The following is a 15,638-nucleotide window of genomic DNA, read 5'->3' on the forward strand; positions in this document are numbered from 1 at the left end:
TGGTTTCAGCACATGCAGCGGATGAATACGCGAATATACAATGAGTGTGTGCCTCATTTGCAGCTACACGGAGTGAAAAACAGCACTTATTAATGAACTTTTTGCACTTCATTTTGTCTCCCAAGTGTAAGGCAGGCTCTTCTGATGGAAATACGCCACGGAAAAGAAAAGCCATCGCCATGGAAAGGAAAATAAACATGGAAGGCTCTGAGAAAGGAGAAACACTCACCAATATTGGCAGCACATTTGGTATTACAAGTTTGACTATCACGATCATCAGTAAGTATAAAGATCGTAACGTTCAGCATGTTAAAAGTCTGTGTACAATGACAGCGACTTACAAGTTAATTTCAGGTATAAGGTCTGACTTACACCAAAACTCCAACGTAACTCGACTGTACCCTGAGGACCACCTGTATATGTATGCTTTGAATTATGGGAAACTATGTTAAATACAGACATCCTTGTCATTAGGGGTGGGAATTAGCACCTTATTTTGTTGATATCACAATACAGAAATGACACAATAATCAACAATATAAATCACAATATCTGTGAAAATCAAGAAGGGAAAACTTGTAGTAACGAGTCATTATGCATATTAAGCATAAATTAATAAATGAATACAAAAATACACTTTTCTAGTCCAGTTTTGTGATAAGCAAGCGATATTAAGAAGAAAGAAAAGGAAAAAAAGGACAGTGTAATAAAACAGGTTTTCATTGGTTGTTGTTATGTGTTGACAGTACATGGAAGACGGTACATGGTAGAGAATATTACTATTAAGGGTGCAACTGCACATATTTGGATGGAGAGCCAAGGGGTTAGATGGAGGCATCTATTAGCATTGTACTGGTGATGGCGAGAGGTAAAACAGGTACTCTGTAGGAGACAGACGTGTAGGGTGGGACAAGGTGGTACCTGCATCCATGTCATTGGGCCATGCGCTGGATTGGGATGAGCTGGCAGCAGGCGAGCGTCCAGGATAGAAAACATCATCTGTGGGGCTCTCCAGCTCACTGTCGTCTAATGACTTCCTCTTGGTGGAGCTGGGGGTGGGTATGGATATGAAGGTGAAGGGAATGCTTTGATCAGGAAGCAAACTTGTAGTAAAAACAGTAATTACACAAGTTGCTAAGTGGAAGCGATATTAATAGACCTTGGATCACAACCCCAAAAACTATAAGGCATTAAAACCACAAATGATTGAGTAGTAAACAGAAAGAACAGTTAGAAAGTCGAAGCAAACACAGTTAGGACTTGCTCTCTGTATGTGTGGAAGTTTGTTTGTATTGTTTCTGTGCATATGCCATGTTAGTGTGTTTTTGTTTTTGTTTGTGTTTGTTAACTACCTCCGTGGAAGGTTTGCGTACAGTTCCACCTCAGACCTAAAGTGACGGCGGGTGACAAGAGGCCAGAAGAAAGGAAAAGACAATTTAAGAAAGACAAAGAGGAAAAACAGAGACAGGAACTGTTCACACATAGCGCTTTTCCACTGCAAAGTAGCATTTTGGCTTGACTTTCCACTTCAAATAGGACACAAAGAATGGGGGAGAATGAGGCTCTTCTGTGGGTGTTGGTAAGGGGACGCATTTCATTCATGAGGAGACTGAGGGCAAGCAATAAAGTGGACTGCTGAAGCAAAGTGGAGCCTGTTGGGTATAGTCATCCCTTGTTTATCGCTGTTAATTGGTGCCGGGCCCGACCGGGAAAAGTGAATTTCTGTGAAGTAGAATTCAATATTAGCACACAGAATATTTTTGTAGTTAGAGCATAGAAAACCTGTACAGCCGTGTAGACATGAAATAACACCCTGATAGTCACTTTTACACTCCTATTATTCTCGCGCAGGCTACGGGATCACTGCAGGGACAAAAGACGACTGCCGCTAGCATAGTAATCTACCGAGCAAACTAGCTAGCCTAACTAGATAGCCAATTTATTAATTCTACACTTAAGAAAGTGTTTCTTAAAGGAGAACCTTTTTTTCATTCAATCTTAGCCATGGCATGTCGACTGGGTCTCCATGCAGTGTGAAAGGTAATGTAATCTAATGTCATGTCTCATAACATTACCGATGCCTAGTGATCAGAATACTATATATAACTTGTCTTTCGGTATTTTTGACTAATAATAGGCCATAGTCAACCGCGAAACAGTTTTTTATTAATTTTGATTTGTTTTTAAACGCGATACAGTGAGGGAGCGATATTCACACCGCAAATGTACAGTATATTACAGTTACTGCAGCATTCTGAGCGAAGGGCATTTGTGTACACTTTGATGATACAAATGATACAAATGATACAATGACATTGCGATGATGAAGCTGCTTGACCAATGACTGACATCAAGTGGGTCATCATACACAAATGGTATAAGCTCGGCAAGCTTGGAAACCCAGCTTACCAGATACTAGATAGCTGACTTTTCAGTTTGTTTTAGTTGGTTTTGCCAATGGAAAAAGTGTCAAAGAGACTGGGGCCGTGTCAAGCTGAGTGGGTACTATGCAGTGGAAAATGGGCATTTTATAGCATCTAAAAGAGACAGGTGGTTAAAGGCAAAGGGTGAAGAAGAAAACTTCGAAATCAGGCAATGAAAACACATCAACTTCACACATCCCAATCCACTGTTGTCGTCTGCACACCGTCATGGGGTGGACCACGTACCTGGTGGAGGGAGGGGAAGTGAGAGAGCGTCGCCCCAGTGCCACTTGGTTGATGTTGTAGTAGCTGGGACTGCTGTCCAGGTCAGCCAATGAGAAGTTCGGACCTGACGCTGTGGCAACCGGAGCTAACAGGAAACGAGAGGGAAAATAATGACTAAACATTCAAACATCAGTGCTGATGAAATTAATGCTTTGGAATTTGTGAAGGACAAAACCGTTCATATGATCATTTTTGTTGAAATAAAATTTTAGGTGAAATAAAACGTAAGAGCCTACTAAAATGTAATACTTTCTTTTTGCAACTGAAATGTATTTTGAGATTTAGGGTTCATTTCGGGTGCATTCATACTTATCATGTTTTGGTGAACTGCAGTTAAAACCAACCGTGCTAGAACGGTTCGTTTGGTCAAGTGTGACCGCAGTCCAGAGATGGGTTTCGGACCACCTGCAAGCAGACTCTAGTGCTGAGTGAGGTAAATTGAATTGATTTGAGGTCACCAAATGCGAGTGAAACCAGGTGATTGTTGGCAAAACCCATCCATCCACTTTCTATACCGCTTGTCCTCGAGAGGGTCGCAGATATGCTGGAGCCCATCCCAGTTGTGTTCAGGTGAGAGGCAGTGCAAAATCCAACAGAAAATAAGAGGAGAAGTCGTTAGAAACGCCGTATCCTTGCAGCACATCTCCGGGTGTCTTTTTGCCCTCTTCATGTAATTTATCGCATCTTTGTTACATCTTAGCTGGTAAAAATTCCACAATAGAAACAATTTTTAAATCCTACGCACGTCATGTTGTTTTGGAGGCGTGAGTTTTTGTTTGCCAATGTACACATTGCAAACGGCATCTAATCGAGGTGCGACTTTATACATATGCTTAACTGAGCATTAATTGGCCCGCTGACAAAAACACAAGCGTGAACACTACCCAAAGCAGACTAAAGTGACCACCAAGTATCTCTTAAAAAATGTTTTGTTCTGGATCAGAATACTGGAATAAAAGTGTGAATACACCCTTAATTTGCCAGTTAATAATGGATGAATATTAATAATGAGATGATCAAATTCCAGCATAGGTGGATATCTATGTATGTGTACAATTTGGCACTGATCCAATCTGGAATTTGGCAGCAATCTGTGCTCTACTATTTTACTGATATGATTCTTTTCTTTTTTCCCCAAAATATCTTTCATATATTTATTCTGGTTTTTACTTACTCTGTGAAACTCTGACAAGCTCGGCCACATTCCAAACTCCTGAGGTTACAAAGCAATCTTGGAAACTCAGGTGTCCTGTAAAAAGAAAAACGAAAATAGGTTGATTAAAATGTAATGGAAACCCTGAACTTTGTGTTGTGTGGATCACAGCCTGTCTGTTCATGTAATTTGGATACGTAAAATGCATATGCAGTCATCCCTCGCCACATCACAATGTCGATTTTGTGGCTTCACTGTCACAGTTTTTCAAAAATACATTAATTCATAAATCATGCTGTTTCCTAGTTCAACACGGGCTATTTGTAAAAAAAAAAAGTGTACATATTTAACCATGTTAAATGTTACCTATTTTTTGCCTAAATTAAGCATTTTCTAACATAAAAATGGCAAAATGAACTAAAATACAAATATAAGGCATTATAAGAAAACACGTTCAAATTGAAACATACAAGCGCCAGACTTGATTGCCAGAACAACAGGCGTTTATTGCAGGTTTGATGTATCTCACAACACAATAATAATAACATAATACGTTTTGCAACAAACACGGTTGGACTCATGCAGTGATCCTAAACTAGATTCAATTCTGCTGGTTGCAGACAAGTAGTGCACTCCATTTTGCGTCAACTACTTTGAGACACAGTCAATCAACTATCACTTTCACAGCATTGTCAAAATCTAAATGATCAGTTAATCAAGCATTACAGCCATCCATATTGTTATGTTGGTGTGTGAGTATACGTACCATTGGGCGGTGGTTTAATGTCCGTGTCCCCTTGTTGGCTGGAGCTGTCTGATTGTCCAGATTCTGCACAAAAATGAAAACACAAGGGAAAAATGGTTAATATCTGTGCTAAACAAAAATCACAAAAAGCTTACTTTTAATAGACACATATCCATAAGCCGAAGTGTGATACATTAGGTGTGAGATGGAACAAGAAGAATTTACAGTATGTGCTAAATTATGGTGTACATGTGCTGGTGAAGTCACACATTTTTTTTTTTTTATATCTACCGGGAAGCTCTCATCTCCCTGCTGAGTGAAGGTGCAATGATATACAGTGTGCTGTTATGCCAATAAGTATCTTACTACGCAATCATATCCCTCACTCTAATCCTATTTAATACCTTCTTGCTGCTTGGGATTTAGACTGCATAAACAGAACACCTTCCGCATACACACACTCGCATATGAACGCACACCCACACAAGCATGTGCACTCGCAATCTGTTTCTTCTTCTAATTTCTGTTTCATAGCCGCGAAAAGAGAGTCTGGGAAATAGCTGACCAAGGGAGTCTGGTTATGCTTGCAGATTTGAAGCACAGTATGTTTTAGTCGCAACTAAAACTATTCCCCAAGGGGGCCAACAAGCAGTGCTAATCTATCTACAAACACACACACGTTTGCACACACCTGTTATGACTGGCCTATGAATGCAATCACATGAGCAGTTAGGTGCACGCCAAGCTTTGGCAACAAAGGGACAAATTTAGGAATGGAGAAGCTGCAGGTGGAGAGATGCAAGGTTTAGTAATACGAGCCCCAGGGTGTCCAAAGGGAGTGTTTGGAAATAGTGTCACGTGTGTGACTGCGTTCATGTTTATGGCTATGTAGACCATGTGTCTCGGTTTGTTTGTTGAGGAGGACTGGCCGTCAACGCGGACCAAAGTTGCTAGCAAGTTAGCTAAAGGAGGTGTTTATCCACAGGGTGTAGGTGATAACAGAGCACACAAACTCCTGCCAGCAACACTTTCCTTGCAGCCACTCTACTAGTAAGCCACAGATTAGCCTACTGAGCAGGAAAAATAACTGGCCTCTCTCACTGCCGACGAAGCCATCCACAGAGAGAGAGAGCCAGAGAAAGAGAGGGCCAGAGCGAAAGACAGACGGCAAGAACGCAGAAAAGCAGAGACCGCCGTTCCGCTTGCTGCGCTCATGCAAAATCCCTCACTCTTCGCTGTCTCTCCATCACGGTCTGCATGTAATCCTGGCAGCCATCTTAGAGCTTGGCAGCCATCTTAGCATTGGCGGTAGCTCCGCATTCCAGGTAACTGACGGCACTCGCTCCAAACATACGAGGCTGCGCACGCACCCAGATGCATTGAAACCCTCACACACGGATAAACACTCAGGTGTAAACATGCGACTGCCAATGAAAGCTGTTGAGAAAACAACCCGACTTCACTGGACTTTTCCCGGCGTGGAGTATTTCGCCACACGGCTCTACAATATTGTAAATGTTACATTTCTCGCACCTTGCAAGCACTGGTTGGACACACAGCAACCTTAGGGGTAGCCGTCTGATGTGTGCACACTCACAAGACTGTAATTAGTTTCTAGAATTATCCAGCTGTAGCATTACAGTGCTAGGCCGCTATCACTTTCACTGCTAAGCAGCACAGTCATCATACTATTGGGGAAGGAAGTGTTGAGGGGGTCTGCTGACTGTTTATCACTGCTCTGCCAGTTCAAGTCTATAACAGTCACAACCCGTCTAAACTCACACCCAGCCCTTTATCTTGCTGCCCCAGACCCTCGAAGCGTTGCCCTCAGCACCTCCAATCATAGCTCTGCAGGCCTCTCAGATGCGCCTCAACCTCCAGTAACCCCCCCACTGCTAACAGCAAACCTCTCAGCACCACGCTTCGTCTCTTCAAACCAGCAAATTCTTATTAAGACAAGATAAGATGACAACATGTTGCAATACGATGGAAAAACAACTACAGGCGTAAGATGAGCATTGTCTTTTCCCACGTCAAATACAGCTGTCTTTGAATAAGATTGTTTCCCACTCTGAACTTGTTGGGGGAACATTTGAAAAGACGGTTTGTTCGAAACATGATACAGCAGAACCTGTTTAAGACGATATCCTTCGGATTGGCTGACTCACGTAGACATAAACGAAAATGGTCACTGCTTGCACATTTACTGGTGACTTTCACCAGAGACATAAGACGCATGGCTGAAGGATTTTTGAAACAATGGCAGTTTGTTGACTTTATTTTCCTCCATTTGTGCAAAATTGAAAAGAGGGCATTTTGTTAGCTGCGGAAAGAGGGATGAAAGAATGGCTAAGAATGGCCTATGCCGAAGCTTTGAAGGTAGGGATGGGCGATATGGCATATAAATTACCATACAATCATCCCTCGTTTATCGCGATTAATTGGTTCCAGCTCCGACCGCGATAGGTGAATTTCCACGAACTAGGCTTAAATATTAATAAATGGAATATTTCTGTAGTTAGAGCATAAAAAACCTGTTTAAGACCTTCTATAAACGTGTTTTAACCTTGTTAGATTATATAAGCTTATTAGACATTAAAAAACACCCCATAGTCAGTCACCTTTATACTCGTATTACCTAATATAGCAGACATGATAAACAATAAGACATAATAACTCACCAATAGCATTGGGAAAGTTCCTTGACATTGTAGTATCTCGAACGTTATGTAGGTAAGTTTGAACATCAGCCTATCATCCATCCTCACTAGTAGTTTATCACTTGATGAATATACAGGACAGCCAGTATAACATTAATCTGCCATACATAGATGTAGACTCAGACAATACTGCTAGCTTTGTTTACATCACATTGTACACTGCATGTGTGCAGACTACGGGATCTCTCTCTCGTCGCTTTGACAAAAGTAATCTATGTAGCTAACTAGTTAACCTCCAATTTATTTATTCTAAACTTAAGAATAGGTTTGAAACTGAGTAGGGAAGAAAGACAAAGAAGCCAAAAACATACCACTACCACACAGAATGGGAGAGCTTTTTTTCACTATGTCATGTTGGACTCTTCATCCATGGCTGACTTCATCAATGTAACATTACTGACACCAAGTAGTGACTAGAATACTATTTATGACTTGTCTTTGAATATTTTTTTTATACTAATAATAGGCCATAGTCAACCACAAAACATCATTTATTATTGAATAATTTTTGAGAAACCGTGATAGTGATAATCATACTTGCAAGAAGAACCGTAAATTCTGGTGTATAAGCCGCACTGGTGCATAAGCCGCACCCACCAAATGTAGAGGAAAAAACTGATTTGTATATATATAAGCTACACCGGACTATAAGCTGCACATGTCCACGTAATAAAATAGAATATTGTGGCACGCACAAGTCCGAGAGGACCAGGCAGCTCTTTATTTGACAGGAGCCAATCATGAGCCATGAAAAAAACTCACAATGAGCTTGTCAACGCACTGGAAATTGCAGGTCAGTACTCAATAACAGTCTGCCTCAGGGTGTCATCTTACAAAGAACACAAAAGTCATAACAAAGCAACTTAACACTCAAAAGGTATACTTAATAAATATACAAACATGTACCAATATGAGTAAAAAAAAAATCTCCAACATTTTCAAGTTTCCCATCATGCATTCCATCTGAGCAAAGCATTTCACTGGAGGAGAAGCAGCATAGAAAATGGATTGATGCCGCCCCATTGACTGATTGCTCAGACGCAATGCATTATGGGAAAACTTCAAGAGAGTTGTTTTTTTCTTTTTTGTATTTGTACATGTTCGTATATTTCTCAATTAGTAGTAGGTCTGAAGTAAAGAAAATGTCACAAGATTGAAACTTAGCAATAAATTAGCCCCACTGCTGTATAAGCCACAGGGTTCAAAGTTTAAGAAAAAAGTAGTGGCTTATACGCTGGAAATTACGGTAGTTCATTTGCCGCCATGGAGGCGAGGATTAGTAACTTAAAGGAGTGGCTCCTTACATACTTTAGCCACGTTATTTACACTATATTATACTGACTTGTTGCTCTCAGTTTTGCAGGACAGAGCATGCATTATAGGACGATAGAATTCAAATCTCTCTGGAAGGTCAAATTTATGTTGTTTCTATTGTACAGTATATCACCCATTCCTATTTGAAAGTAAGTGGTAGTTCCTTCCCTGTGGCCCCTCCCACCCTTCGTTCTTTGTTTTTATTTATTTTGCCATAACCACAAATCTGCTTTTCCAAAAACACAGCGATAATGATAATGAAGTTAACAATAATACAACACGTCTACATAAACGTACCAATTTTAACATTTAATGTCATGTCAACAAAAGCGGTCGAAAATGCACGTCAACAGGTACTATTTAATAAGAAGAAGAACATGACTGGTTGTTGACATAAATGGGGTCAACTCAAAACAGGTCGTACTGTATAAATGTTAATATTGGTAGTGCAGCTGCTGTCATGCAGCTGATGGGGTTTCAATAGCAGCTGAATGCCGGATTCACAATTCTCCGGTAAGAATGGCGACCACAGTTATTGACCAAGACCGGATAAATAGGAACCAATTCTCAGCCAAAATAAATGCAGAATAGTATTAAAAATATGCTTTCGAATAAGAGCGTGTGTGCAGTAGTGGCATGTGTAGTAACAGCTGACCTTAGACATTGTGACAAGTGATGGATGACAAAATCTTAAATTCAAAACGTAACTGATCTAAGATCACATTTCGGGTTTTGGCTGGAAACTATCATTGAATTTGTTCACTAACTCTCGAGAGAGGTCACTTCCACTGAGCCTCTGAAAGAAACCGGAACTGTGACTTCATTTGTATTTTGAGTCAGATGGGGCACAACCCTGTCGGATTATGCAATGAAAAAAAACATAAAATGTTGGAAATAAGTAATTCATTGATGCATAGATCCAAACTGTAACTATTGTACCTCTGCAGCCGTGTATAATTAGTGTAAAACTGTCTTACACCTTTGCGTCTCTGTGCATTTCATGCAGGGTGGCAAAGCTCAACAGCAGTGTAACATTCCAGAGTGACTGTGTGAAAGATTCTACAGACTACTGTACCTCCCCCTGTCAACTTTCACATATTTCTGTGGCCTTCGGCTTTATCAGTTCCATCTGTACTGCAGTTTCCTCCCAATAGTTTTTTGGCCATGTGTGACATATGGTCCTCTCAAAGCACTTTCATTCCTGTAGTTTTATGGGATTCCAATAATTTTTGTAAAACTACAGTACTGTACTTCCACTACTTGCTGTATTCGAGATCACGGAATTAAATGCACACTTCTTTTACCTTCTTTTAATAAAGCACCAGCTCTATTCTCACTCACTCAATCTATTAGCTGTGGATTAGACTCGGCTAAGTGACCTGCTGGGAGTTTGACTGGTGTGAGAGGTCAGAGCGAGGTGCCAGTCTGTCAACTAAACTAAAGCTCTGATGGAAGGAAAAATGCTTAGATTAAACCCCATTGAACTAATCCATAGAAGCACTAAAATGCCCAATTATGCATCTATTTTTTTCTACCGCTTATTCTGTTCAGGGTCACAGGGAGCTGGAACCCATCCCAGCTAACTTTGCGTGAAAGGCATGCTCAATTACGGGTCTTCCATATCCAAATAATTACAAGAAAATAATTACCAAGGTCAATCACTGAAACATGCAAAGATATGTCAGATCGTGTGGTTAGCAAGAGCAATTGGAATTACAAGAAAAAAACAGTTTTAAGGCTAATAGTGTGATAAAAACAATAACAATTAGGTGTAGTAACAGAAATGTAAATGCGTTTGTCATTTCAGTATGTTGTAGGAACAATGGGCCTCATTCACGAACATCTTCATAAAAGGCTTCTTAAGAAGTGTACTTAAGAAGGCGCGGGTTGGAAACTGCGCCACATTCACGACACGTTCTTAAGTAGGGATAATCGTTCGCACCGGTGTTCTTAGGTTGATGAATGCCAATTGCGATGCCCGTGCATGTAAGGCCTAATTTGCATAGGTCACCGCCTATTATTTCCTATATAAGGTAAAAAATGTGCCGTGCGCAACAGGCAGCTGGAGGCGGAGATGGCAACGCGCAAGGGCAAGACTGAGGAGCAGCTGGACAACAAACGAAAGAAAAACTTCAATTCTACTGAAATAGAGGTGCTTTTACAAGGAGTGAGCAAACACAAGACCACCTTATTTTCACGTGTATCCACCGGTCATCAGGCCATCCAAAAAGAGTCGGCATGGAGCACCATTGCAGTAAACATAAATGCCGTTTCCACGGAGAACCGCACCACCGCAGAGGTTAAAAAGAAGTCGTTTGACTTAAAATAGACTCAAAAAAAAGATTGGACTGCACCGGAGGGATCTGGAGGAAACGGGAGGTGGGCCATCAATCAGAAACCAAACCATTTCGGAAACTCTAGAAAATATTTACACAATCATGATGGAAAAATAAAGTCAAAATACATAGTTTGTGTGTGACAATGTATTTTTTCTGTGGTTACATTTGATTAGACGCTGCCTAATTAATACAGCTGCCCCTTGCTCTGGCTCAAGACGCGACTGGGGGCGCATGTCGTTATCTGAGGGTGCTACGTGCGCAATTGGCACACCACGTTTCATTGCGATGTTATTCTGATGATCCTGCACACCTGCAAGAACAGAGAGGGAAGCCTGAAGCCTGAAGCGGGACATCAAATATTCGTCGCTTTCAGCAAATAAATCTAATGGTCCCTTTACATTCTCTCTCTGCGCAGTGCACGTCCAGCCAGCCTTTTTTTTTTGATGAATTGGGATTTGAATATATATTTATCCATGGAGTATATTTTAGTTGTTTTGATGATAAATAATTGTTGGGATATTTTATTTGCACTACATTTTTTGTGATCAGGTTGCAAAATCCATCATGAGGGCGATTGCGCATTGAAAGTGCAAGCTTTGCTTGTGTGTAAGAGTCCTCCTGAGCGTTCGTAGAATTTGTTCTTAGATCTAAGAACTGTGAGTTAAGAACACGTTTCGTGAATGCCAAAAATCTTCGTTAGAAGGCTTTAAGAACACATTTGTGCGTAAGAACGTTTCGTGAATGAGGCCCAATGTTATATAATATTTACAAGTTTTTATTGGTCCTTTAGAGATGCTGTGATGACATGTAAGAGCAGAAAAACGATCTGTAATCTTCTATAATGATGATACTGTCAATCTTTGGTTTTTGGATGCCCCAGTTTTCGCATGATTCAGTTTTTTTATTGTATCTTTCTGTGAGTGCCCAAACAAAGAACCCTACGTATTGCTGACTCCCTGTCCATGTATTTTTTTTATCGTGACAGGGAAAATTACCTGCCATGGGGCCAACGCTGTGAGTGCCAGCCATTTGATAAAGAAGGTGAGAAACACTATTCAATTCCATCGCCCCAGAATGTACGAGACACTAAGTTCCATCCATTCGCCAGTGAGAATTAGTCTTCATTGGTTTATGCATGTAAAACTATTATTATTCTCTAGAAAACGTATTTTTGTTAATATTGTTGGATTTATTTTGCCTGTACTTTTTGTCTAACATTTTAGAACAAATGAATAACAAAAACCAAGGTGCCACTGTAATTATGTATTGGCAAAGTGATACAATACACCGCAATACAGATTGTCCTACTCCTAAAGTGCAGTCATGTCAACTTTGACTTTGTCTCACATTTGCGTGGGCATCCATCTTTATGTGTTGGTTCAATGACTTTCCTCCTCATTGGAACAAATGTCATCTCGTCTTCCCCCTCCTCTTCCTCCTCCACTCTGCTCGTCTCCTCCCCAAAACACAGGATCACGCTGTACAGCCTCCCAATTGGGTTTCGCTTAAGAGGTTTATCGGTATGTTGCTAAACATTCTGACCTTTTTTTTAATCCTTAATGCGCTTAAAATGTTCCAAAACCTCCTAATCCCCCTGGCTATCCCACACAGATGTTTCACTCCGCTCTTTTATTGGATGTTATTTCATTATTTTTCCATTTTTATTGATGTATATGTATTTTCTTGCATTTCTGAAATACATGTAAGTATATCAAATATGAATGCCAATATTGAAGTTACAGTGTAGTGTTGTATGTAAGTATATATTTCACACAGATCTGAGACAGGTGTGTGAATGCAACATTTTTTCAAATGCCTTTTCTGATTAAATGTTTTCTTCTACAATAAAATCAGAAACACCACCAATTTTCGTAAGTGCTGTGCATATATATGGATATTCAGTGAATCTACTAGCGTATGGATGTATGCATTTGTGCCACTGTGCCAGTCGCAGCCGGGCAGACTGTTTGGCGAGGTGGCAGAGTATGGCTCTGTATTATGTATATATGTACGCGTGTGCATGTGTGTGTGTGTGTGTGTGTGTGTGTGTGTGTGTGTGTGTGTGTTTGTGTAGCAGGTGTGCCAGGCCGCCTTGCGCAGCTTGCTGCCCATCTGTGCTGCCGTCTGTGTGCCGCCTGCGCCCACGCTTTGCCAACAGCGCCGCACCACAGCAAGAAGACCCAGGAGAGAGGGATGCTGAGGGATGGGGGAGGATGGGAGGGATGGGTGGTGGGGAGGAGAAGGGAGGAGGAAGGACGGAAGGAGGAGCAGAGAGCGTTGGGAGGACAGGAGGATTAAAAGGCTAGGAGCAAGGAGGATAGAGTAAAAAAGGGTGAAAGAGAGTGGGTGGTGGGGGCTAAGTGTCCACAGAGTATGCATGAACTCGGAGGGTACGAGTGGCGTGGGATGTGGGGTTTCTGAGGAGTGGAGATTTTTAGGGGAGCATCATTTTGGGGTGGGGTGGGGGCAGGGGCGGGGTGGGGGCGGAGTGGGGGCTTGTGGCTTCCTGGCTGGATGCCCATACATGCCCTCCCTTCTTTACCCCTCTCCGCTCCGTCCTGCTGCTCCCTCCCTCTCTTTTTTATTCATCGCTTCTCAGTCCACCACTGTCTCGTCTTCATCAGTGTACATTCATGTGGGGACCCAACTGTCGGCTGCAAGTGTCTCTTGTAAAATGGTGTTTCCCATCTGCAACAGTACATTTGATTAGGCCTAACTATCATTACAAGAAGCTAATTTACCGTCATACCTCATTTATCGCAGTTAATTTGTTCCAGACCCAATTACAACCCGACTGCGATACATTTTTTTTACCATGATTAGAGCCCTGTAAACATAAAATAACAGCCCTATAGTCACCTTTGTACTAGTATTACCATTATAGTAGACATGATAAGTAACATCCTCACTATGACGTTTGTCACTTGATTGATATATTCATGCCAGTTTGACATGAATCTGGAATACATAGACACTCCTGCTAGCTTTGTTTACAGCACATTGCAACGCTTATACGCAGGCTACGGGATCTATGAAATGACACAAGAGATGGCCGCCGCTTTAAGCATAGCAATATAACGAGGTAACTCGTTAGCCTCCAATTTATTTATTGTAAACATAAGACTGGGTTTGAAACTGAGTGAAGAAGAAGCACAAAATAAACAGCAAAAAACGTACCACTTCAACACGGAATAACAGCCACGAAAGGGCGACCGTTTTTGGAAAAAGGTGATAGAGTGAGGGAGCGATATTCAAACCGCAACAGAGCGAGGGAGCGATATTCGAAATGTGATGTAGCGAGGGATGGCTGTATATTAGATATACTGTACATACATTCTACTACTATACAAATAAACAAAAGAACTGCAAAAGTAAGAGTACGAAAATTGAACAAAACTGGCAATTAATCTATTTCTCACGATCTGGCGGGACATAAAACCATACAACTATGAAAGAAAACAAGAACCAAAAAAATATCCAATCCCCAAATATCCAATATCCAATAAATATTCAACTGCTGCTTGCCGTTGGTTCACTCATTAGGTTCTACTGATGTTGCCTTAAATATATGCAATAGAAAAACTGTGGAACCTCGGTTTTCTTACACGCTGGTTATTGTAGGATTCGGTTTTACTACAAATACAAGTATTTCGCAGTTTTAGTACACTGTCTTGGTTATCATACAGCCAAACAGTGCGCCTGGTCGAGTGCCAAAACAAAGCATCCAAGCATTGGTGACTAAGTCTCTGTGAATAATGGATGGTGGTTCTTTTAGAGTTGGGCTACTATAGACAGATTCCAGCCAAAGAAACCTTGAATCATTCTTTATTATGTGTGTGTTGTGGGTGGTACTTGTTGACAGAATGCACACAGAACGATGAACAACTCTTCCTTCCTCCTGTGTGCACAGCACACTGAGTATTTCTGAGTGTTAGAGGAAACTGTGACTTTTTTATTTTATTTAGGTTGGCTGAAAAATAAAGATATTTTTGATAAAGAAGGTGAGAAACACTATTGAATTCAAGAAGGAGCTCGTAGCACTGGTTACAGGGGAATTATTTAACAGAGACACATAACAGTGTGTGGAATGATGATTGTACCTGCTGCTGAAATGTTTACAATAAAGTTCAAGTGAGTCCACTCTTTAAAGTTAAGTTTGTCACGGACTAAAGCAAAACAGCATGTAAAGCTATAATCATTCTCCATAACATATATATTTAAAAAATATATTTTTGGGTCTCTGGAACAGATTAGTGAATGGTTGTTTGTGTGCCCTACGATTGACTGGCGACCAGTTCAGGGTGTACCCTGCCTCTCGCCCGAAGTCAGCTGGGATAGGCTCCAGCATACCCGTGACCCGAGTGATGATAAGCAGCATAGAAGATGGATGGATGGATGGATGGATGGAGCAGATTAATTGGATTTACATTATTTCTTATGGGAAAATGTATTTGTTTGTTTTACATTTCAGTTTTTGTCAAACCTTTTGGGTCGGATTAATGAGGAAAACCAAGGTTCATTGTGTGCTGTTACTTTCACACCCAAACTATATGAAATGCTTCAACAATGCTTAAAAAAACCTGTGAAAGTTGGACTGACTTGTCCACACATGCCCCATGCAGTGTTTGCTTGAATAAGAGTATATGAAACCAAAGGGGT

General features: G+C 41.0%; 1 protein-coding gene across 12 annotated transcripts in view; it reads right to left on the reverse strand.

Moving 5' to 3' along the window:
- LOC129183275 (nuclear factor 1 X-type-like) overlaps positions 1 to 15,638 on the reverse strand; it is a 153,736-nt gene that overhangs the window by 26,260 nt on the left and 111,838 nt on the right. For 8 of the 12 annotated variants that reach the window (XM_054780349.1, XM_054780346.1, XM_054780343.1 and 5 more), the window contains 5 exons: positions 4,628 to 4,690; positions 3,883 to 3,957; positions 2,670 to 2,793; positions 1,353 to 1,388; positions 922 to 1,049 (listed from right to left, as the gene is read on the reverse strand). In XM_054780349.1, the coding sequence (XP_054636324.1) occupies positions 922 to 1,049; positions 1,353 to 1,388; positions 2,670 to 2,793; positions 3,883 to 3,957; positions 4,628 to 4,690 (426 nt within the window). The remainder of the gene's footprint in view (positions 1 to 921; positions 1,050 to 1,352; positions 1,389 to 2,669; positions 2,794 to 3,882; positions 3,958 to 4,627; positions 4,691 to 15,638) is intronic. The other 4 variants (XM_054780348.1, XM_054780344.1, XM_054780352.1 and 1 more) reach the window with 1 other exon arrangement.

Source organism: Dunckerocampus dactyliophorus, chromosome 6 (genome assembly GCF_027744805.1).
Source record: "Dunckerocampus dactyliophorus isolate RoL2022-P2 chromosome 6, RoL_Ddac_1.1, whole genome shotgun sequence".
Classification (NCBI taxonomy): Eukaryota; Metazoa; Chordata; class Actinopteri; order Syngnathiformes; family Syngnathidae; genus Dunckerocampus; species Dunckerocampus dactyliophorus.